We start from the raw sequence: 24,811 nt of genomic DNA on the forward strand, positions 1-24,811 counted from the left end.
AAAATTGAAAGCTCAAGAACTTAGTAGATAATATTTAAGTCTGTGAATCATTTAGACACAAAATTAAGAGTTATATTAGACACATTTGAAAGTTAAAAAACTTATATATATATATATATATATTTAAAAAAACCTATTAGGCATACACAAATTTGGACTAAACACATGTATATGTGTTAATCATGAATGAATAGAGGTTGAATTGTCAAAATGAGCATAACTAAAATGACATAGTATTTGTTCTATCAATCTTTTGGTGAATGGTTCGATTCTCCATCTTGAGGCTAGAGGTTAGAACCAAATATATAAAGTGAATATAAAGTTTAGTAGATGCTACTAATCGAAAAAGAATTCAACCTTTGAGAGGGGAGAGGGAGAATTCAAAGTTGTATAATTTCGGGAATTGTTGATTTTGACCCAAAAAGTATTTTCCAATTCAGAAGTAACCTCATTTTTAAAATCTATTTTTTTTAACCTCTTTTACATCTTTTCAATCTTTAAGTGGAGGGATCCATCAGGTGAAAATACCATTTTGTCCCTCAATAAATCGTCATTCAATTGTCTTGAATATGAAATCATCCAATTTACCTAACTCACATATCTTAAATTAGAAACTTCAATATTCAGTTTCATATTTTATTATCAAGATAAAAATGTTTTACGTGAGGATCACAACTTTAGAGGAATAATCATTTTCAGAGGGTCCCAAGTTTAGATGAACGATTTCTTTCTCTTTTGAGAGTTCCAAAAGAGGCAAGTATATTAGAAAATAGTCTTTTATTTATTTATTTTTTATTTTTTACGTTGAAAAGTAGTCGTTTGTCTTGTAAAGTTGAGTTCGTAAGTAAGTCTTTTGTCTCGTAAAGTAACTTCACGAGAAGCAACAATGGGAAGTTTGTAAATTAACTTGAAAGCTCTTTGTCGACAAAAATGAACTCAACTTTACGAGAGACAAAAGTCAATCTTTTATCTCGTAAAGTTGAGTTCATTTCTATCTTTTGTCTCATGAAGTAACTTCACAAGACAAACTTATAACTTTACGAGACAAATGATAGACTATCTCGTTTGTCTATCTCATTTGTCTCGTAAAGTTGTAAGTTTGTTTTGTGAAGTTATTTCACGAGACAAAAGACTTACTTATAAACTCAACTCTACGAGACAAACGACTACTTTTTCAATATAAAAAAAATAAAAGACTACTTTTCAATATACCTACCATTTTTGGAACTCTTAAAAAGGAAATAAATTGTTCCTCTGAACTTAGGACCTTCTAAAAAGGATTATTGTTTGGGACTCTCACATAAAACATTTCTATCTTGAAAATAATGTGAAATTGAAGATTGAATGACCATTTATATTCAAGGCAATTGAATGACCATTAATTAAGAGATAAAATGATATTTTCATGTAGATGGTCCCTCACTCATTGGCAAAAAGATGGAAAAGAGATTAAAAAAATAGATTTTAAAAATGAGGTTTTTGAATTGATTTCTCTATAATTTCCCTCTTTATAAATCCACCCCTCTTTATAGATCCACCTAGACATAGTCACTCCAAGTATAACCCTGTTTCATCAACATCAACTCCCGAATAAAGGAATTTAGTAACTCCTAACCAGAGCTCATAATCGAGGAAAACATGAACAAGCTCTTTTCTCGCAAACTTGCATCAAGGCTTTCGAATTCCTTCGCCAACTCTCAACATTGTAAGGATTGCGCTTCTTTTGCCACACTAGTGAGAACCCATAACCAAAACCATCTCTTTGCCTCATCCCTCACTCGCCCACTTCAGGATCGCTCGCGTTCATGGAGTTCACATCGAAGTTTTGCGGAGAAAATTCATGGGTTTTCCTCAGTCGCGGTGGTCGGAAAGAGATTCATCTTGAATCCTTCAAACACCCTTTTTAAGGGGTCAATTAAGAGTCTAGTAGAAAGCAGTTCGCTCTTTACGGGAACCCCATTTTCGAAACTGAGATTTCAGTTGAAACCAGGTTTTGATCGTCAATGGGGAGGCAGGTAATGTGTTTGTTCTTTTTGCATCTTTAGCTGTTTTATCAGAAACTTGACTTCTTACAAATGAATTCATCGCCGAAGAATGTGAAGTCCTTGCTTAAATCAACTCATTCGGCGCTGAATATCATGATGTCCATAATTTCATTTTTCGATGGTGAATTCGAATTTTCCCAATTGTATTGTCTTGTTGAAGTTTGCAAACGGTTATTGTCCTGTTCAAGAACAATTGTTATGCTGATTACTACTGGAAATGACATGAGGAAATCGTGAAACTTCTGACTTGGTCACATAGGTTCAACCATTCAAATTTCTTTGTACCCAATTACTGCATTTTCACTAAATATTATCTGGGTTTTATGTAGACATTAGAACACAAACGGTTATTCTTTGATATTGGGAGTTCTTGAAAATTTTGGAACCTGATCTTTACAACTGTAGGGATAACGTCGTGATGCTTTCTGTTTCATAGGAGACTAGCACGTGTATTTTAGTTGTCTTCCATAGCATATAGACTCTTAGTGCTTGCTGTTATGAAACTTTCTTCTTTGTTGGTGATTAGCATTGTTATTATCATGGGTTACTTCTTAACTCGTTATATAACATATCAAAATAACTTCATAATCATCTGCATTTGAATTGGCTTGGTGAATCTTTTAGAATTGAATACAATAAAACAGGTTATAATCTTTTTAACAAAGGGGAGGATGCTTGGTATCTGATAAACAGTGTTGATTGTTGGGGAAGTCCTTATTTTCGTTTCTCCTATTCACAGGCAATCATGGTTTCAAAGGCTGACGCCGAATGATGTGGTGTTGGGCTTGATTATAGCTAATGTTGCTGTTTTCCTCCTCTGGCAGATTGCTGATCCTATCTTTATGTCAAAAAACTTTACTGTAAGTCCCTCGATTGCAATTACATGCCTCAGAATTGTAGGCACGTCTAGACATTGTTTCTTCTCACCTCTCAATTTGCATAGGATCTCTTTAAGGGCCAATTCATGAGGGGATTGGGGTGTATGGGAAGCCATTCATGAGGGAATCAGGATTTATGGGAGTTAATAATGTCTAAAAATCTAGATATATGGGTATTTGCATGGCTAGGAATCAAGAATACTCATTTTGGTTTTGCTGATATATTCATGACAATTTTGTAATGATGGCTGAAAATATTAGATAACTACGTTGCCAATTTGAGTAGTCGTAGTGGTTAGAGATGCCAATTACCATCCCAGAGGTTGATAGTTCGATTTCCCACCTTTGCATTGTTGAGCTAGAAACGAAATATATTAGATTTGTCCATATAATTGTGATGAAACATCCATTTGTCCCACTCATGCCTCTATAAATTGCAACGAGTGGATTTAGATTACAAATAGAATATATATTTTTAAAACCCATTCATCTCATCGATATCCAAATTATCCCTCCATTGGCTTCTTAAACACCCACGATGCTCAGTAAACCACATTCCTTGAAAGAGATACATGGAATTTGAGATATCCACCACGCCGACCGACATTCAAGACTTCTCAAAATGAATGGCCCTAATAGTTGTGATCAACTTAACATCATCAATAGTTTTTCTTCTTTATTATTATTATTTGTTATTTTTATTTTCCAAATTGATTATCATGGTTTGAGAAATATTTGTGGCAAGGTTAAGAAAGATATTAGATGCTGTTTTTGAGTTTAAAGATTCAAAGCTTGGAAATTCAATTCAACTGTTCTCCGTTGGTTACATTATATTTTCTGTGTTTCAATGTTCTCTACACAGATCTCTATAGAAAATGTTAGAAGCGGCCGCATACATACTTTGATTACATCAGCCTTCAGTCATAAAGAAATTGGCCATATAGTATCCAACATGATTGGACTATACTTCTTTGGGATGAACGTATGGCATTCTTTCTTTGAACTTCTACTTGGTCCTGATTTTTATTTTATTTTATTTTTCTGTTTACATGTGTGTGGCTGATATAATTTTCTGTTTGTTATGATCTGATCTTTACTGCTTTCCACTTTTTGGCTTATATTCTAATCTTGTAGTTGCATTTTTTTAAACATAATCTCGTAGTTATATATACTCTGCTTGTCGCTTTGGTATTATCTCATTTTGGGGTAGCTATGGTAATATAATATTTTTAACAGCCAAATTTGACCGTCTATCTTAAAGTTATGCCTTGTGATTAGAAAGAATTTTGAAAATACTTGCTTTGCTTCAATAAATATTGATTAATGAACATTATGAGTGCCTTTTATGTCAATTTTAGAGTTCATACTGGATTCGGAGTAATATATTTTGATTCAAGTTGTTATAGGGTGAGCTTGAGATGGCTTTTGGATATGTGAAATGTATTCAAGCCTGTTAAAAGAGTGTTTCAAAATTCCCGTACGATGTTTTTTTTTTTTTAAAAAAAAAAAATTATGAGTGCTCGCCAAGGAACCGTGCATTCCAAGCTCACCATTAGTCCACATGTGAACTATAATCCAATCCATTCTGTTTGTCTCACAAGTTTGTATGCTACTTATAAAGTTAGTCTTACTGTTTTGCCACGATCTTTCCAGAATATGATAATACTTCATTAATGTTAAAACTGACCTGTTCCCCAGCCTTTTTAGCATTGATACCTGGCCTTATATATTTTGCCTCTAACAGATTGGTAGGGTATTTGGTCCTGAGTTTTTGTTAAAATTGTATCTGGCTGGAGCAATTGGTGGGTCAGCATTTTACTTGGCGCATAATCTGTTTCAAGCATCGTCCTCAAAGGTATGCAAATTGTGTATGGGCTCAGTTCTTTCATTCAAATTGCAGGGACGCTTGTCTTGCAAAATTTTCCGAGTGGAGATGTAACTGCTACTTATATGATGTAAAGGCAACATAAACAATTTGATTTAGATGTATGTTGTGCTGATGCAATGGACTAAACCAGAACCTGAGCTTCGTTTGCTGTCTTTCATGTAGTTGAGAGCACTTTGATATCAATTGTGCATTCACAATGGTAGAAGGGAAGTTCATCTACCAGTGGAACAAACCACTTCGATTGGACTTCTCTTGATATATTCATGAATATACATATCCATTTTGTGGGAGGGGGTTTCCTCAACCCCTGCCCTTAGGCTACTGTTTTTTTTCTTTGATGCAAGTTATTTGCCGATTGTCGATTAATTTACAAACTGAATCTTAAACATTGTTTGCTGGTTTCTTGCTTTCTACAGAGCCGACCATTTTGGGGAAAGGACCCAGTACGAGCACAAGGATTGGTATGCTTTTGGAAATTCTTCGCTTTATTACTTCTTCAAATGTAGAAGCCAACTGAAGAACTCAGTTATCTCCTTAATAAACCTGATCACTTCCAACATGAAATTTGTTTTTCTGAAATATCTGTGTGCATTATATTGATCACCTTTGACTTTCAAACATACTTATTAGAACTTGTATAATCATTGGTATTTGTTTTGTTTGATTGCTTAGGGCGCGAGCGGAGCGGTAAATGCTATCATGCTGCTTGATATATTCCTCTTCCCAAAGTCGACCCTCTATCTCGAATTCTTTATACCTGTTCCTGCCATCTTACTGGTAAGCTCAACCCTAAACAGTAGAAAGAATCACAGTTCACTATGAAAAATCCTGAAAGATTCCTTGTTTAATTACAGGGCATTTTTCTCATTGGAAAAGACATGTTGAGGATACTAGAGGTAGGATGTTTAATTGAATACCTAAACTTCTCCATCCAACTCGACCTTCAGTTCTTATCGCTGTTACATATAACTGGTCTTCTCCTGTTAGACAAATTCATAAATATCTGTATGTTCTCTGCAGAATGACAGCCAAATTTCAGGATCTGCGCACCTGGGGGGTGCTGCAGTTGCAGCCTTAGCCTGGGCCCGAGTTCGCCGAGGACGTTTCTGAATATTGGAAGAACTTTAACTGTGTTTGATGCAGCAATGCTCATCATCAACTTCTTTCCCAATCCTCTCACTCTACATTATCTTCTTTCTAATGTATAGAATCTGAAAGATTTTTCAAATTGGTTTAATACATTTGATTTAACTTAGGATAGTTAATATATGTCACACTGCCTAATGCCAATCCATTGGAGCCAATTTGCAGATCAGAAGCTCATTCACAACTGGAATTAAATTTTGGCCTGAATAAAAAACGATTGTGTTATTTTCTTAATCATGGGATAGAATTAAAAATCTTTTCGTATTAATGATACAATTTGATGGGATGGTATTTGATATCTTCTAGAACTATAATCAGAACTATAATTATAGAGGTAACCAGTGAATTTTAAAATTATATTTGAAGTTAACTCTATCTCTAAATTAATTATGACGTGAACTATCGTAAATGTATTAGTTTATGTCGAAATTTATGATTTAAATCAATTCCAAAAATTTTATAAGTCAATCAATTTATACTTTTTACAAAATTCCAACCAACCCTTAAAGTAAGTTGTTTATTGACTACCATCTTAATATTAGATACTAGGGACATCGTGCTACTTACAAATAGGACATTATTTCATTCTTTGTCAAATGTTTATATTTGTAATGTAAAATTCTTACAGAAAATATGAAGTAGACAATAAATTTATTGTAAACTTCTTGGTTCACTAGTTACTATATATGTAATATAACTATTTGGTTTTTCATCATTAATTACTCATATATTCAAGTAAGTTATTGTTTCTTTTCTTTCTCATCCTCTCTTATTGAAAAGTTAAATGTACTTAAAAAAAAAGTTATCTAATTAATTGAAATGGGATCGACAATTTTCAAATAGGAGTGTTCATATATTGGATTGAATTGGGTTAAATACTTTTTAGACCTTATCTAATTGTTCGGGCTGTAAGTTTCTTCAACCCAAACGATCTTTATTAAATAGAGAAATTGTGTTGGATGGCCAAAACACAATATCTAATTGAAAATATAGCCGTTTTTTCATTTTATGATCTATGGCCAAAATATGATGTACAGGGTCCATCTGCATAATTTTCCAATGCCTCCCATATATGGATGATGTATATTTTCCTTCTTTTTAGGCAAACCCACACCAACAAATAAAAAAAAAAGTCCCATGATTTTAGGAAAACCCACAATATCCAATTGGGAATATAACCGTTTTTTCATTTTTAGGGTTTATGGCCAAAATATGATGTGTAGGGCCATCTCCAGATGTAATTGTCTAAAAAATAATGACGTTAAATAAAATTAAAACAAATATATGTATATACAATTGTATCCTAAATAATTTTTTTAAAATTAATAATGAGTTCGGATTGAGTTGGGTTGGTTTGAATTATTTAAGGTGAACTATGAACCAACTCAACCCATAAAATTTTCATTTATTTGAATCCAACTCAACCCAAATGAGGTGATAACCCAACCCAAACTGTATGGGATAGGTTGGTTGATCAAAATTTTCAGTTTATCGGGTTTTTTGAACACACCTATTCTCAAAAAGTATAGAAATGAAACTTTTCAAAGTCAAAAGAATTATTAAAATTGATCAAAAAGTCAAAATAATTATTAGAGGTTAACATATTATATTTATTTTGAGGTTAACATATTATATTTAACAAATCATTTAATTTTTGAAAACGTTAAAATATAAAAAATGTCCTTGAACTTTATACTTTGTGTGAAAAATACTCCGGAATCTTCAAAAGTTTAAAAAATACCCTTGAACTTAAAAAAATGTTAAAAAATAATTTTATTGTTAGTTTTGGTTGGAAACCATTAATGTTTTCTTTCCAAAAAAACTCTTGAACTTTCAAAAGTTAAAAAAATATCCTTAAACTTAAATAAGAGTTCAAAAATACTATTACGGTTAATATATGAATTGAAATCGTTAATACCTTGTTCCAAAAGTACTTTTAAACTTTCAAAAAGATGCATGAGCTATTATCTTTATCTTAAAAAAAAGATTAAAAATGATTTAACCATTTATCTACACCCATTACCTTCCTCTTCCATTTCTTCAGTTAAGGCATATAAATTATGACAAAGAGAAAGTAAATAATGAAAGCACCAAAAAGACCTTAGGACTTATATGTTTTAACAAAATTGTATGTTAGTAGCCAAATTTGTCCTTTTTATATTTGTTTGTTTATTGGTTTGATAAGTTTTAATGGGAGAATTTGATCACTATACTTATAGTGAAAGTATTATTATTATTATTTTTTGTAAGGTCAAGAATATTAATGACTTTTGAAAGTTCTAAGGATATTGTTTAAACAAGTATTAACCGTTTGTGTTCATATGTAACGTCCCAAATTTTGAGGTAAATTTTAATTTAATCAACTTTAATTATTTGGGATGTATGTTGAATCTTTAAGGCTTAGATGTTTTACTTTGAAAAGATTGAACTTAATTCAAGTAATGTTTAATTCAATTAGTGGAAATTGATATTTATTTGGAAAAGACTTCCTCGTTTAATAAAAGTTTTTTGGGGTTTAATTTGAATTTGGAATTTGAGAAGTAAAAGGGAAATTATATATTTGGGAGAAAGGGGGGAAATTGATGGAATGGAAAGGAAATTAAGAAAAAAAAGAATATATTTATAAAGATATATGTATATTTGTTTAGGAAAAGGATCAGGATTTTAAAAGAAATATATATAAGGGTTGCCTTGAGAAGCATGCCACCAAAGGAAAAAAGAAGTGAGGTTCTCCTTCTTCGTGAACCCTTTGGTTGTCGTCTCTCTCTGTCTCTCTCTTCCGCTGGCCACCATGACCAGCCACTGGACGTCGCTTGTCCGCGTCAGCCGTTGGAGCCTTCGTCTTCAAACGCCAGCCACACACGCTGTCATTAACCATCTAACTGCATGAGGTTTCGTCCAGCTGTCGTTCATACTATCCGCCAGCCACCGTCCATCGCTGTTTCGAGCTGTTTAGCCGTCGCCGATCTACGCGCGACGTCAGCTTCGTCAATCGCCTCTTTTGCTCGTCGGAGTTCATTGGATTTTGCTGTTTGGGGTAAGATTTTGGACATTTTGGATTCTTCTTGTTTGATTCTTTAATGTCCAACAAGTTTCTGGTTTAAGTCGTATGCTTTGGATTTTTTATGGAAGGTTTGGAGCCTTTGAAGCGGCTATCCAACAATATTAAGGATCGATTTTGGGCGGTTTTGGTAAATATTTAAGATTATAAGTATTTTCAACGATGATTATATTGATTATGAATGTTGTAAATCGAGTTTGATGCTTAAAACTTTGCGTTTAGGTTTTGGGTCTTGCTGATTTGAGGTGGTTTTGGTTCAACCACGTTTTGAGTAAGTAATTTGGAATTGTATAGGTCAAATTGTCTGTTGGGGTGAGGTTCGAGGATTTGACTTAAGTTTGAATATGATTTTGTTTTAGGAGTTTGGTCCAAGAATACTTTAATTCAAGAAGAATACATGACTAGGTCTTAGGACTTGTCAAATGCTTCCACCTATAATTTTTTCCTCATGTTTTCGTATTTTAATTTAGAAGTTAAACATTTAAATTCTTGAGTGATTTATTCGAATATGTATTTAATTTATTTATTTTTATTTAAGTTAGGGGTACCCTGAACAACTGATCTATGATCTATGATCTTCGAGATTTTATATTAGAAATTTGTTTTGCTAGATTCTTTGGTCAATTTACGTGAAAAAGTTGTTTTGAGATTTATACATGCATGTAGTAACGATTCAATTCCCATTCTAGAAATTCAGGTCGTTACAGTTGATATTAGAGTCTAATTTTTTAGGTTCTGTAGACTGACTTACTATGAAAGTCCAGGTTGTTCCATTGGCCATTAACGGATTCCTCATCATCACCAAGTATGTTCTTTAACTAAAAAAAAAAAAAAGAAGAAGAAGAAGAAGTCCTTAGCATTATATGCATGGAATATTGCATGAATTACAGTTGTAATTGCTATGTTTTTGTTGGTAGAAAATTTGACATGAGCTCACTATATGTGAACGTTAGGTTATGACACCAAAACTTAGGGTAAAGAGGAAGGTTAGGGGAGGAGTTCAAGATCCAAGTTTAGGACCCCTAAATTCGAGATCCCCAAGTTTAAGACTCTTACCTCTAGAGATATCCAATTTCCCCACGGGGGGCCTTCCCGACTAGGTGGGGAATGGGGGAGGGAGTGGGGGAAAAAATTCTCTATGAGCTAAACGGGGACAGGGACATTCCCCGTCCCCGCCCCGTTCCCCTCTTCACCCCGACTAGCTTTTACATATTTATTTAGTATAGTTATCTAACGTTATGTTATTATTATTATTATATAAATATTACATTTAAATTTCAAATTTGATTATTTATTGAGAAAGATAATGAATATGTTTAAATTTAAATTATATATGTAAATAATTTGATTTATATTTATTTCTTTCTACTAAAAAATAATTAGCTTTTTTAGGCTAAAATTTGAGTAATTTATCTTTAAATTCAAATTGTCATATAAAACTAACCATAATAAAAAATTTAGTGATAAAATTAATTATTTAATTAAATTTTTTTCATATTAGTGATTTAAATTAATTGACATTTTACAACAAAAAAAAAGTAACGGGGAAAAATTTCTCGCCCGATCCCGTGGGGAATTTCACGGTATCGGGGAATGAAATGAGGCGGGGATGGGGATGGGGAATGGCATCCCCGCCCCGCCCCGTGGACATCTCTAGTTACCTCCGACGCCACATGGTGCTCAGGTTGACGAGGATGCAATGGCAGAGCGAATTGGGAGAGCTATGACTTCGTCTTTGTTGGGGAGGTTACAGGAACTAGTTTGCAGCGTAGTGGCAGAACCGGTAGCTCATACTAATCAGACTCAACAAACCCAGAAACAACAAGTACCATCCCCGTACAACAAGTACGCCACATGTGCATGCTTAGAATCATAAATTACAGGACTTGTCTCTGGAAGTAAAGCATTTGCGAGATTTTAGAAAGTATAACCCTCTTACGTTCAATGGGCCACTGAAGAACCCAACTAAGGTAGAGCTATGGTTGTCCATTGTGGAGACAATTTTTCGATATATGAAGTGCCCGAAGATCAGAAATCCTAATGCGCCGTCCTCTTACTCACTGAGAATGCCCAACATTGGTGGCGCTCAACAGAATGAGTGATAGAAACTAATGGTGGACAGGCAACTTGGGACCAGTTCAAGGAATGGTTCTATGCGAAGTATTTTTTTGCCATTGTGAGATACAACAAGTAGATGGAAATTATGAATTTGAAGCAGGGAGTAATAACCGTGGAGGAACGTGAGGAGGAATTTGATAAGCTTTCTTGCTTTGCCCTTGACCTAGTGCCCATGGAGGTGAAGAAGGCTGAACGATTTGTAAATGGACTAAGAGATGGAATACGCAACATTGTGTAAACTTTTGAGCCGACTACCTATGCAACAACATTCTGTGCAACAACTCAGTCGGTTGCCTATTAGGGGAGGCATTCTTGAAATCATTAGTAGGGGAATCCAGCTCGGGCCAAAAAAGGAATGCAGATTTAAATCTCTTAAGCCATTATAGAAGAGTCGGAATTTAAATGGGTCGTCACGACATTTTTGAAGGAAGGGTGAAGTTCCATTACAGAAGCGGAAATCGACACATTATGCATTATCACGGAAAAATACAATATACATAAAAGAGGAGGAAAAGAGAAGTAAGGGTTTGGAAAAACTTACCCTAGAAGCCAAAACCTCTTCATGAAATCCTCCTTTTTGAATCGCTCACGAACTAAATAAATTCCAACGAATGAATCAAACCAAGATGGCCACTACCACAAGAGTTTCCTCTGTATTCTCTGTAGGGGAAGAGAAACACAAGAGGTGTGGGCTCTGTGATCTTTTGAGAAGAGGGAAGAAAAAAATATTTGAGAAGAGAGGAATTTTCTTTCAGAGAGATAAAGTTGTAAAAACTCCACAGAGACCTTCTCTGTGAAGAAGATGAATGAGATCATTGAAACTGATTTCCCACTCACCACGTTTTTTCAGAGAGAATTAAGGGGAGAGACGTTATTTCCCTCCTTTTAATTTTGAAAAATAAAATTAAAATAACATAATTTTAATTTAAATAATAATTATATATATGTATAATAACTTGAAGGATCCCAAATTGAAGGGACCTTAAGCGGAAGCGGGTTCGTCCCAAATCCCATTTTTACAGAGAACGAAATTTTACATAAAAATACAAACAAATTATGCATTTTAACAAAATTAAATATAGCATGCTCAATATAAATAAATTTTAGGGTTTCATGAAACCTTACCTTTGAAGACTTTCTTCAAGAAATCACTCGTTCTGCAAATCACGAACAAAGCCAAAAATGCCAATTGGGACACCACCAATTAGAGATCTTAACATTATCAGGTAGAGAACCCAGGAGTAATGAGCTCTGGCTAATTTGGATCGAGGGAAGGGATGATGAGAGAAGATAAGAGGAATTTTTCTCTTTGAGATTTTCCACAGAACTTTTCTGTCTCACACACTTTTTTCTCCTACTTGCAGGTTGAAGATGAAGACTCTTTTCAAATCCAAAAACCAAAAACCTCCCACTTACGTAGGTGGAGAGAAAAAAGGGAAGAGAGTTGCAACTCCCTCCTACATTCAAATAAAATTATTTTTTTTAATTTGTTATTTAATATATATATAAATATGATAACTAACTTATTATATAACCTATAGATTTAATATTGTATCATATACAATATAACATATAGTTTCTTTTCTCTCACATATGACATTTAATATAAATCACATTTGTATTAAATTTAACAATTATGAATCTAATTCATATATTCAATATTTGAATAATATTCAAATATTTGATTCATCTCATAAATAATATAGTGTATTAAATACAATATAATAATTATATCACATATAATTAAAATAACTTAATTATATCATATATAATCAATTCCCTCAATTAATTTGAACAATTCAAATTAATCCAAATACTAATTCTCATCTAGTCCTATTGAGCTACCAAGGGGACCTCATGGACCTGTAGCTTGAAGCTTCAACGGTACGTGAATAATTAATTAAACTCTTTAATTTAAATTATTCACTATCTGTTAAGTGACAGACACTCCAATAAAGACTGCCAGCTGCACTCTTCGCACTACAGATATATTTCTGTGTCCATTGGATATAACCAATCAACAGTACGATGACCCCTCACAAATTACTTGTAAGTACAACTAGGCCAAAATTACCGTTTTGCCTCTGTAGTTACATCTAACTTCTTAAGTACCACTGATCCCTCTAATGAATAATAAATCATAGTCCAACTATGATCGAACCCCTCTCAGGCCAAGAGAGGGTGTGACGCCACATTGTTCAAGCCTTGGAATCAGCCCTTAAGGGAGAAGTTTATCTACTTACCCGGACATTGAGGAAGGAGTGAATTCCTTCTTGTGTATCTGCATTCCCAACTCCCCAATCAGGCGAATCCCCAAAATGGTAGGCATGTTGAGTCGGCGATCTGGCCACTCTCATCCATACAAATCAAAGGACAACCTTCATAGGCAAGGGTTCATAACTCACTCAGGATTCAGGTCATGTTACCTATGGTCATCTTAGTAAAATGTAAGTCTCTATAATAAACGATGTTATATAATGAGACTAAACATTTCGTGGTCCGGTCTTATACAAACTTCTTTATATAGAATATCTCAGCTCACATGTCTCCACATGTATGATCAGGATTAAATCATTTATAGCACTTTACAACAATTGCAACACCTACAAAGCGGGTCATACTTGTAGTGTCACCAGGATAAGGTACCCAACCTTATCCATCTACTACATATCATTTAGGTTATCACTTAAACATGATCCACCTATCTACATACATATTTAAGCTACAAGATAACCTTGGATATTAGTTTATTGGTTCGTGGTTAATGCAACTAATTTTGAAATAAAACATCATATATTTTATTAAATAAATAATAAGTTTGTACAATATAATTACAAACTATAGGACCCTACGAGATTTAGGGCATCAACCCTAACAATCTCCCACTCGACCTAAAGCTAGTGGGGTGTACAGTGTAAAAGTCAAACTACAAAGTATACAAAAATAATAAACTAGGGCACAACCCGCCCAATACAAATCTTCCACTTGCCCTAGTCTACACGTGGCTTGTCCCATAAACCCATACTCTGCAGGTAACCCTCAAACATCTTAGCCATGAGGGCCTTTGTAAATGGATCAACAAGATTGTGCTCCGAAGCTATCTGCATGACAATCACGTCCCTTTGATGCACAATCTCTCGGATGAGATGATACTTTCGCTCTATGTGTTTGCTGCACTTGTGACTCCTAGGCTCTTGGGAATTAGCCACAACACCACTATTATCACATTAAAGTGTGATGGGCTTTTGCTTGCTTAGGATGACAAAGTTGAACCATATCATATGTAGTTTAAATATCTTATGTATGTGATATATGTTATATTTAAATTAAAAATGTATCTGCATATTATATTCCATGTAGATTTTAAATCCCACAATAGGAAAACATGTTTCATGCATTGATATATGTTATAAATTAGTTATAATGTATATAGTATGCATGAGTAGGATTTCATAAATTTAATATAAGTGTTATATTAATGTATGAAATGCTTTTGTGAATATTATAGTATGTCTATATTTTTATAAGAGTTATAAAATGAGTTAGACATTTAAAATCTATAACAAAGATAAGATGCATGCTCACTTAGGATCAAGAACACCTTGTTTTAATAGTTAAAATAGGTCGTTATCTTATAAAACTCGATTACAAACTCAATCGGTCTATAATCCTATCTAAGGCTGGAGGTACTTAAGTTGATGGTTTACGTAACACATCCTACTTGGGGATTTTAGTCAATATACTGAGTGTTGTTAACCGAGCATGCGTGAGCGGTGTGAGGTTATAAAACTTGTTTATCACCTAGACATTGTAGGTTAAATCCAAATATAAATGTTATACTTGGATTAACTACATAGACTTTGGATGTTTATTAGTTGAAATATACCTAAGTACAAGAGATACCCAAATAGTTAGCCAATTTCACTTGGTCTAGAAAATCTCAGGATTCTTATATTTGGGAACGTCTGGACCGTTTTCTTTGTAATTCCTCTTTTGACTTGCTTTTTAATCATTATTTAGTTTACCACCTAGATTGGACCAACTCTGATCATAGGCCTATCGAATTCAACTTACTTCCTAACAAACAAGCTTTATGAATAACCAGAAATCATATCTTCAAATTCGAATAAAACGGGATCTCTTACCCGGAGTGCAAAGAAATTATTAATAAAAATGGTAAGTGGATTCAGAAGGATCAATTTCCATCCTCCCTCCAAGAAAACCTTCATAGTTGTTCCTTAGCTCTAGGAAGTTGGGGGGAAACTAAAACAAAAGAGTTTAAAAATAAAATAACAAAATGTAAGAAAGAGCTAAAGGATGCTTATTGTAATTTTCACGATGTTGATTTTAGCAAAATTCATGAAATTGAATTCGCGCTTCATAGACTATTGGAAGAGGAAGAAATATATTGGAAACAAAGGTGTAGGGAGGATTGGTTAAAATGGGGGGACCAAAACACTAAGTGGTTCCACAAAAAAGCTTTAATGAGGAAAAGGAAAGACAAGATTAATAGTATTCTTGATTCTCGAGATTTCTGGACAGAAGATCTGAAATCCATCGAACAAACAATTGTCAATTACTTTCATGAGCTTTTTTCATCTTCCTTTCCTAACCAAGATGTTATTGATAAGGTGCTTAAATCTGTTAAACTAAAAGTGGATAACTTTATGAACAATAAATTTCTTTCACCTTATACAAAACAAGAAGTGGAAAAATCTATTTCTCAAATATTTCCCACAAAGGCCCAGGCCCTGATGGTTTTCCTGCCCTTTTCTATCAACACTATTGGGATATAGTTGGCCCCAACACAATAAGCAATTGTCTTGACATCTTGAATAACAAAGAAAGTATCAAAAAGTTGGAATAATACTCATATAGTTCTTATTCCAAAAACTAAGAATCCAACTAATATGGGCCATTTTAGACCTATAAGCTTATGTAATGTCAATTACAAAATTGTTTCAAAAACCATTGTTAATCGCCTTAAAGACATCCTTGATAAATCTATTTCAGCATCCCAATTTGCTTTTATTTCGGGTAGAACAATTACTGATAATATAATAATGGGTCATGAATGTCTCCATCATTTATCTAACAAGAAAATTGGAAAAAAGGGTATTACAACCCTTAAACTAGACATAAACAAAGCTTATGATAGAGTGGAATGGAGTTTTCTTGAGAATATTATGGTTAAACTTGGTTATGATCTTAAATGGATTTCTCAGATTCTGGATTGTATATCTACAATTATTTTCTCTTTTATTATCAATGGTGAAGTCAAATGATCTATTGTTCCAAGTAGAATCTTGAGACAAGGAGATCATTTACCTCCTTACTTGTTTTTATTAGTTATTGAAGAATTGTCTTATCTTGTGCAAGAAGCAAACAAGAAAGGAACTCGCTGTGGTTTTGAATGTTCCAGATCTTGTCCACTAATATCCCACTTACTATTTGCTGATGACAGCTTGATTTTCTATCAAGCAGATGGGAAGAACTATAAAAATCAGAAATATATCTTGAAACTCTATGAGGAAGCTTCAGGTAAGAGTATCAACTATTCAAAATCAACCATCATTTTCTCTTCAAATGTTATAGAAGAGAGTGGAATATATCTTAGTGATATCTTGAGTGTCACTAGGAAGGAGAATCTTGGCTCTTATTTGGCTCTACTGGCATCTTTTACAAGAAATGAAACAAAGGATTTTCAACACATTTTAGAGAGAGTTTATGGTTCAGTTAAAGGATGGAAAAAATCATTTTTTTCAATAGCAAGGAAGGAAACCTTGATCAAAAGTGTGGGTCAAGCCTTACCCACCTACGTTATGAGTTTATTCCAAATGCCAAAAAAAAATTTGTGAAGAAATCACTCGGAGGTTTGCTAGGTTTTGGTGGGGTTCAAATGATGATAAAAAGAGAAACATTGGAAGAGATGGAGTTATTTATGTTTGTTGGGGTGGATGCCTTAAATTCGTAGGGGTCTGTAGTTTGTAATTGTATTGTACAAAAATTTTATTTATTTAATAAAATATGAGATGTTTTATTTGACATTTAGTAGCATTAAACCCACAAACCAATAAACTAACATCTGAAGTTATCATCTGTAGAACATGTATGTAGAGACATATAGGTGGATTATGTTTAAGTGATAACCTAAATGGTCTGTAGTAGATGGATAAGGTTGGATATCTTATCATGGTGACACTACGAATACGACCCGCTTTGTAGGTGTTACAATTTTTGTAAAGTATTACAAATGATTTGATCCTGATCATTCATGTGGACCCACAAGTGAGCGGGGGTGTTATATGCAAAAGAGGTTGTATAATATCGGACCATGAAATGACTAGTCTCATTTATAACGCCGTTCATAATAGAGAATTACATTTCATCAGGATGACCATAGATGACATGACCTAAATCTTGAGTGAGTTATGAACTTCTTGCCTATGAAGGCGATCTTTTGATTTGTACGGGTGAGAGTGGCCAGATCCTCGACTCAATAAGCCTACCATTTTGGGGATTCATCTGATTGGGGAGCTGGGAACACAACTACATAAGATAAAATTCACTCATTCCCCAACGTTGGGGTAAGTAGATAAAATTGCTCCCTTAAGGACTGATTCCAATGCTTGCACAATGTGACATGACACTCTCTCCTGGCCCGAGAAGGGTTTGGTCATAGTTGGACTATGACTTATTATTCATTAGAGGTAATAGTGGTACTTAAGGAGTTAGATGTAACTATAAGGGCAAAATGGTAATTTTGGCCCAGCTGTACTTACAAGCAATTTATGAAGGATCATCGCACTATTGACTGGTTAGATTCAATGGAACACAGAAATATATCTGTAGTGCGAAGTATGCAGTTGTCGGTCTTTTGTGGAGTGTCCGACAGTTAATAGATGCTGAATAATTTAATTAAAATTTTTTTATTCAAGTACCATTGCAGCTTTAATCTACAGGTCTATGAAGTCCCCTCTATAGCTCAACAGGGATTAAATGAGAATCAATTTTGGATTAATTTGAATTGTTCAAATTAATTGAGGGAATTAATTATATGTGATATAATTAATTTTTTTTAATTCTATATATGATATAATTACTATAATGTATATGATACATTATAATATAAAGTTTATTTGAGAGAAAATAAATATTTGAATATGATTCAAATATTAATTATGTGAATTGGATTCATATAATTGAATTAATATAAATGAGATTTATATTAAATATCATTAATGAGAGAATTAAGACTATAGCTTATATTGTATATGATACAATATTAAACCATAAGTTATATGTTATATATGATATAACATATAGTTATATATATATATATATATATACTATAAGTTAGTTATTATATATATGTATATAATGGTTTTAATTTTAATTTTGGATATTAGGGAGGGAAATAACTTCCTTTCCCTGATCACTCTCAACTCACGTAACGAGTGGGAGGTTATGTGAGATTTTTTATGGGATTTTCTTTTATTTTACAAAGATTGATCCAAAAGTGATAGCTCTAAAAAAGAGTTATTATTCCTAGCTTAATTCGGGCTCGTTATCGGATTTTACGTGTTTATTTCTCTATCTTGTAGGTATTGAGCAACCAGAAAGTAGAATTGGTGATTTGGAGCATATCAGGGTTAATTTGAAGCAATTTGGAGTTGATTTGAGCATCCGGGCTTCAAATGATTGAAAAAGACCAAAATGCCCCTAGTGGAGCGTTGCAACGCTTATGATTTGCTTAGGTTTGATGCTCACCTAACGCTTGGAGCTAGTAGCTTGAAGTATAGGGGAGTGTTGCAACGCTACTCCTAGCATTGAAATGCTCCGAGATTTATCAACGCCACCGTTGTGACGCTCCAACCCAACGCTAGTGGACAGAATGGTAGTGTTGCAATGCTCCCCAACAGCGTTGCGACGCTACAAACTTTGATGGACGGAGAGCCAAGCGCGCGTGCAAGTGAGCGTAAGGGGCAACGTTGGACTTCTTAGCTTGGCGCTCCTGATCGATTGATTCAACGTTGCAACACTAGTTCTAGCGTTGCGACGCTACCTCGATTTTCTTTAAATATCTCCTTTGGTTTTAGGTCAAAGGAGGCTGAAAAATTGTATTGAATTCAATGGGGGCCGAGGTGAGGCCGAGACTTCTTCCTTTTCCTTTATGTTTTCAGTATCATTAAAATAGTTTTTCTCATTTTATTTCAGATTATGGATGTGTACTGGGACATATCTCGTTGGTTTGTCTATGAATTCGATGAAGTAATTATTTATATAGTTCTTGGATCGAGCATTCGTGTAATTCAATGAGTTTTTTTGTCTAGCTTTGTGTTTTAATTTAGAATTGTGTTTTCTTTGAATCTTGCTGGATTTCGATTTGCTTTTGTGTGTTGGATTGACGCCCCTATCATGATTGCATATCTTCGTTAGTTAAATTGAAGCTCGCACATATCTTTGTAATCGTCCATGCTTTGAGTTTACCTTGTAGCATCAATTAGATGAGCATGCTTAGGTGTATATGCTGACCTTGAAGCTTTGTATTGCATGTTTAATCTAGATTTAAAGAATAATTTGATCATTTGAAAAAGGCTTTTCTTGACACTTGATCAACATAGTTGAATCCTAAATCTTAATGCATGTGTTTCTAGTTCTTTACGGCTGCTAAAGACCCAATTGCATCTAGGAGCATGTAGGTTAGTTAGGGCACGGTCTTTCAAGCCTTAATTATGAATTAAAATGCTTGATTGGTTTCAAATTAACTGATTGTCGGCCTTTGTAGAGATTAGTTAATTCGCATCAATTGGGTAGCTATGCATGCATAATTTGATGACATGATCCTTTGATGGAAAACATGATTTAAATTACATTGAATTGCTACTTGATCTGAGAACTAGATGAACCAATTATCGTTTCATTTATCCCTAACATTTTTATCTTTCTTGCATTTTATTCAAATTTCAACCAAAAAACCAAAATCACGTTTTTATTGTTTTCTCCAAAGTCAATTTTAATTTAAAAGAAATTAATTCAACGCTTCTATGTGGTTCGACTTCGCACTTACAACTATTGCTACATTTTAGTAGTAATAGGAACAGTTCGGGTTATTACAAATTTTTGTTTTGATCGAGTTGAAGCTTATTAACGACGTAAGTTTCGGGCCTGTCAAAAAGGTTTCTCTAACAAAATCTCAAAACCTTTCCCTCTTCTCTCAAACTTTCCATCTCTCCCAAAATTCACAAAACCCACACAACTTTTGTGATTCTCATCATAAGAGAATACATAAGGCTTCTTGTGGTGGTGTCCATAGTTTGAGGGTTTCGAGTTTGTGCTAGTACGTGGCAATCGGAGATTGTTTTGTTCGTGACTAATTTTGGAGAGGAGGAAATTTGAAGAATATCAGATCTTCAAAGGTAAGGGTTTCTTAGCCCTAATTCTTATTTCCTTTTCTATGTTGACATACTGTAAATTTAGTATTTTGCATAATTTTATTTCTGTATTTTTCGGTTCTGTATAAAACAAAAAATTTGGATGATCCATGTTTCCGCTTAGGGCCTTCACAGGTTCCTTCAATGTCTCCTTAAAAGCTTACGTGGACTAAATTTCATAGACATTTTGGGTTTTAATCAAGCCCTTATAGCTAAACAAATATGGAGACTATTAAAAAAATTCTTCCTCTCTTGTTGCAAGGGTTATAAAAAGTATCTATTATCCAGACTCATCTATTCTTGAAGCCAATTAGAGTCCTAATTCATCTTATCTTTGGAAAAGTGTTTTATGGGGTTGGGACTTATTTAAATTGGGAATAATATATAGTTGGAAATGGAGAGTTGATTAGACTTTTCAGTGATCCATGGTTACCAAGAAGTTTCACTTTTGAACCAATCACTCCATTCTCATACCCAACAATGCTCTAATCTCTGAATTACTTGATACTGATAAACATTGGCTCATTGGAAAATTAGAGAACTGTTGATTAAATGAGGATATAGATGTTATTAAGACCCTTCCTACCAACAAAAAAAATCAAGATAAATGGATTTGGCATTTTGACAAAAGAAGATTGTTATTCTGTTAGAAGTGGATACAAAGTTTTATCAATTCAAAAATCAAAGAAGTATCATCTAGCAGAAACCCATATGAAGTTCTTTGGAATAAATTATGGAATTTATCAACTCCTTAGAAAATAAAATTATTTTGTTGGCGAGCAATTCATGATATAATACCTACAAACCATAATCTTTACAAAAGGGGAGTTAATACTTCACCTGTTTGCCAGATATGTTATACGTTTGAATCTATAGATCACTCGTTGATCAATTATACTTTGATTTGGATTAAATTAACATCTTCATGGATATTCCAGGAAAACTGTAACGAGAGCTTCAAAGATAGATGGTACGACATTAGCAAGACCAACTCTGGTGAGAACTTGAGCATTTATGCAATCGCATGTTGGGTGTTGGGTTTTATGTCTTAAAACCCATGGTTTATAAATAATAAACTTATTCTATTATCAATAAAGATGTTATTGAGGCTTATTTAGTAAAGTTGTTATTGAATATATGAATTGCTCATTTCATTTTTTTAAAAAAAATCTAAATCTGATAAACTAAGATCCATGGATATTAGTTGAGTACTTGGACTTTATATGGAGACATAAGAGTGGATCAAGTTCAAGTAAATAGCCAATACGGTCTATAGTATACAGATAAGGCTGGATACCTTATCTTGGGGACACTATAGGATACGACCCACTTTGTAGTTGTTACAATTGTTGTAAAGTGCTACAAACTATGTGATCCTGAATCATTTATGTGGAGACATGCGAATGGAGGCGTCTTATGCAAAGAGTTTGTATAAGACCAAACCAAGAAATAGGTCACTCTTACTTTATAATGTTATTTATTGTTTAAGACTGACTATTTCAAAGCGATGATCTAGGTAACTTAACCTTAATCCTTAGCTAACTATGACCTCCCTTCTGTTTATTCAAGATTATCGTTAGATTTGCATGGGTGAGGACTAGCTCATCAGCGCCGATTTAATAAGCTCCCCATTTGAAGGGTAAGATCAGATAGATAGCTGGGGATATAGGGTGCAAGACGGAATTCACTCTTACCCGCTTTTAGCGATAGTAGAGAGGTTGTTCCCTTAACTGCTAACTCCAGGTCTTGAACAAGGGGCCATACTCTCTCATTAGCCTGAGAGGGACTTGATTTGGTGATTGGATTATAAACCAGTTGTTCATTAGAGGATCAACATGACTTAAGAAGCAAGATGTAATCCTCGAGGGTAAAACAACTTTTGATCCAACTGTTATTATGAACAAACTTGTGAATGGTTAACTTACTGATTATGGTTATATCGAATGGACAGAAATATATCTATGTGAAGGGTGTGCAACTATTGGGCTTTAATGAAGTGACCCGGTAACAAATGTTGGTTAATTGGGTTAAAGAGTTTTGTCGGTTAATCTCGGATCATTACAGCTCATGATCTGTAGGTCCATGAGGTCCCTCTACTAGCTCATTTTAGACTAAACCTTAGAACAGTTTGACAAATGAGTTTGAAGTATTCAAATTTGATTTTTGGAGTAAAGTGTTAAATATATCTGATGCATTTAACCTAATGTTTAATTGTGAATTAAACATACAGAGAGAGAAAAAGATATTTAAATAAGATTTCAATATCGAAATTTTTTAAATAAGGATTACAAAACAATCAATCAGGATTGATCAGGATTAGTGTGGTTTTAATTAATAAATTTTTTTAATTAATTGTTTAAATTAATTTAAATTAAATAGGTCAAAATTGGACTAAAAGTCAAAATTGTTGACTAGGTCAAAATTGAGATAAAGTCAAAATGTTGACTTCTTTGAGAATCAAGTCAAATTGTTGACTATGGACTTTGAAAGTCAAAGTTTGACTTTTGACCAAGTTAGTGGAAAGATCCAAGATTCATTTAGTTTGAAAATCCATCTTCCATATTTTTTTATTAAAATAATGTTGTTAGGTGTTCATCCCACTTGAAAACGCTAATCCCACTTTGAGTTAGTTAATAAAATTTTGAATGTCAAATTTTTCATTAACTCAAATTTGCACGATTTTCATGATTTTGCCTATAAATAGAATGGTTCTATGAAGTTTAATTCTCTTGGCAAAGTTGAATTTCTTGAGATTTTTCGAGAAAGTTCTAACCCTAATTCTCTCTCAAACCCTTAACCATTTTCTCTTCAAATTGGTCACTTGCCAAATTCCACCATCATGTTTTAAGGTCAAAGAATAGTTGGAAAGACTCTCGTGGTGGTCTACGAACCGTTCGCGAGAAGAATTGTTCATAACCGAAGAAGAATTTGGGCTACAAAGGTTGTATACTCTTATCCCTTTAATTTATGTTAAATTGCATGCTTATTCTTATGAAATTAACCTAATTAGAGTACTTAAGATCTAAATTGCTTCCACTTGTTAATCGTTAACTCCATCAATTGGTATCAGATCATGCTTTTAGTACTCAATTGTTGTTAATCTTAGATTTGGTGAGTAATTATTCATGTGATGAATGAATGTTTGCTAAAATGGATAATTTCGGTTTTGGCATCCAAATTTTCTTCCAGGTTGTAATAATTATCGTAATTGTCTGGTGTTTAATGGGCTTTAATGTCTCAAGATGGATTTTTAAAATTGCTAGAGTCATTATAGTTGATTTTAGATTGTAATTGCTCGATTCCGGTAAAGAAGACAACTTCAATTTCAAAGAGAAAAGCTTTAAGAACCAATTTAGCCTCCCAGACCCAAGAACAGCTCTAGACCCGACTCAGGTCTGCATCAACAACTCCACCCGTGCCCGACTCTGTGTCACCTGCTTCACCCGTGACCCGACTCCACGTCAACTCCTCCTATGCATGCACCCATTCAACCGCTCCAGCCGACCCAAGCGAACCGCGTCTGACCCATCCGCCTGTGCATGCGCCCATCTGGAGTCGGCTCAGCTAATCTAGATGGTCTGGACCGGTTCGGTTTGACTGGTTTGATTGATTTTGGCTGATTTTTGGAGTTTTGGAGTTGGTTCAAGAGGTTTTCAAATGGTTCGAGCTGGTTTGAAGTGTTCAAGTCTGGTTCAATACTGTCTTTAAATTGTTATTGTAATAGTTTAGTTGTTTGCTAGTTTATTATTGTAATAATTTAGTTTTTAGCTTGCTTAGGATTCCAAAACTCGTCTATTTTAGTGTTGTTTATTTAATTATGCATTGTGAATGTATGGATTAAATAATTTATCTGCTGTGTGCATATTGTATGCCATATAGATTTAAAATCCTACCATAGGATAAGCATGTAGCATACATTGAAAGTATACAATAAGTGTTATAATGTATAGTATGCATGTTTAGGATTCTATGATTTATGATATAAGTTGTTATATTAATGCATGGAATGGATGTTTATATAATTGTTATATAAAGCATGTTATATGCATGTTTTAGGTTTTTTTTATCTATGTTATAAGTGAAAGGATATAGAATTCAAAATCTATAACAAAGATAAAAGCATACTCACTTAGGGTTAATGGAATCCAAGTAATTCTGCTTTAATAGTTAAAATAGGTCGATATCTTGTAAAACTAGTGGTTACAAGAAGAATTCATCTGGTGAGATCCTGTCTAAGGTTG

At 33.7% G+C, this 24,811-nt stretch overlaps 1 protein-coding gene across 1 annotated transcript; it reads left to right on the forward strand.

Moving 5' to 3' along the window:
* The first annotated feature begins 1,543 nt into the window (after positions 1–1,543).
* LOC120082747 (RHOMBOID-like protein 12, mitochondrial) lies at positions 1,544–6,191 on the forward strand. The gene is made up of 8 exons (XM_039038035.1): positions 1,544–2,015; positions 2,785–2,905; positions 3,786–3,905; positions 4,668–4,778; positions 5,228–5,272; positions 5,484–5,588; positions 5,666–5,707; positions 5,832–6,191. The coding sequence occupies exons 1-8, from the start codon at positions 1,639–1,641 to the stop codon at positions 5,919–5,921; spliced, it is 1,011 nt and encodes a 336-aa protein (XP_038893963.1). The 5' UTR covers positions 1,544–1,638; the 3' UTR covers positions 5,922–6,191.
* Positions 6,192–24,811: the final 18,620 nt, after the last annotated feature.

This window comes from Benincasa hispida, chromosome 8 (genome assembly GCF_009727055.1).
Source record: "Benincasa hispida cultivar B227 chromosome 8, ASM972705v1, whole genome shotgun sequence".
NCBI classification, from domain to species: Eukaryota; Viridiplantae; Streptophyta; class Magnoliopsida; order Cucurbitales; family Cucurbitaceae; genus Benincasa; species Benincasa hispida.

Coding starts and splice junctions, on each gene's coding strand:
- LOC120082747 (XM_039038035.1), top strand. CDS start 1,639: ATGAACAAGCTCTTTTCTCGCAAACTTGCATCAAGGCTTTCGAATTCC. Junction 4,779..5,227: donor TTCAAGCATCGTCCTCAAAG/GTATGCAAATTG, acceptor TGCTTTCTACAG/AGCCGACCATTTTGGGGAAA. Junction 5,589..5,665: donor CTGTTCCTGCCATCTTACTG/GTAAGCTCAACC, acceptor GTTTAATTACAG/GGCATTTTTCTCATTGGAAA.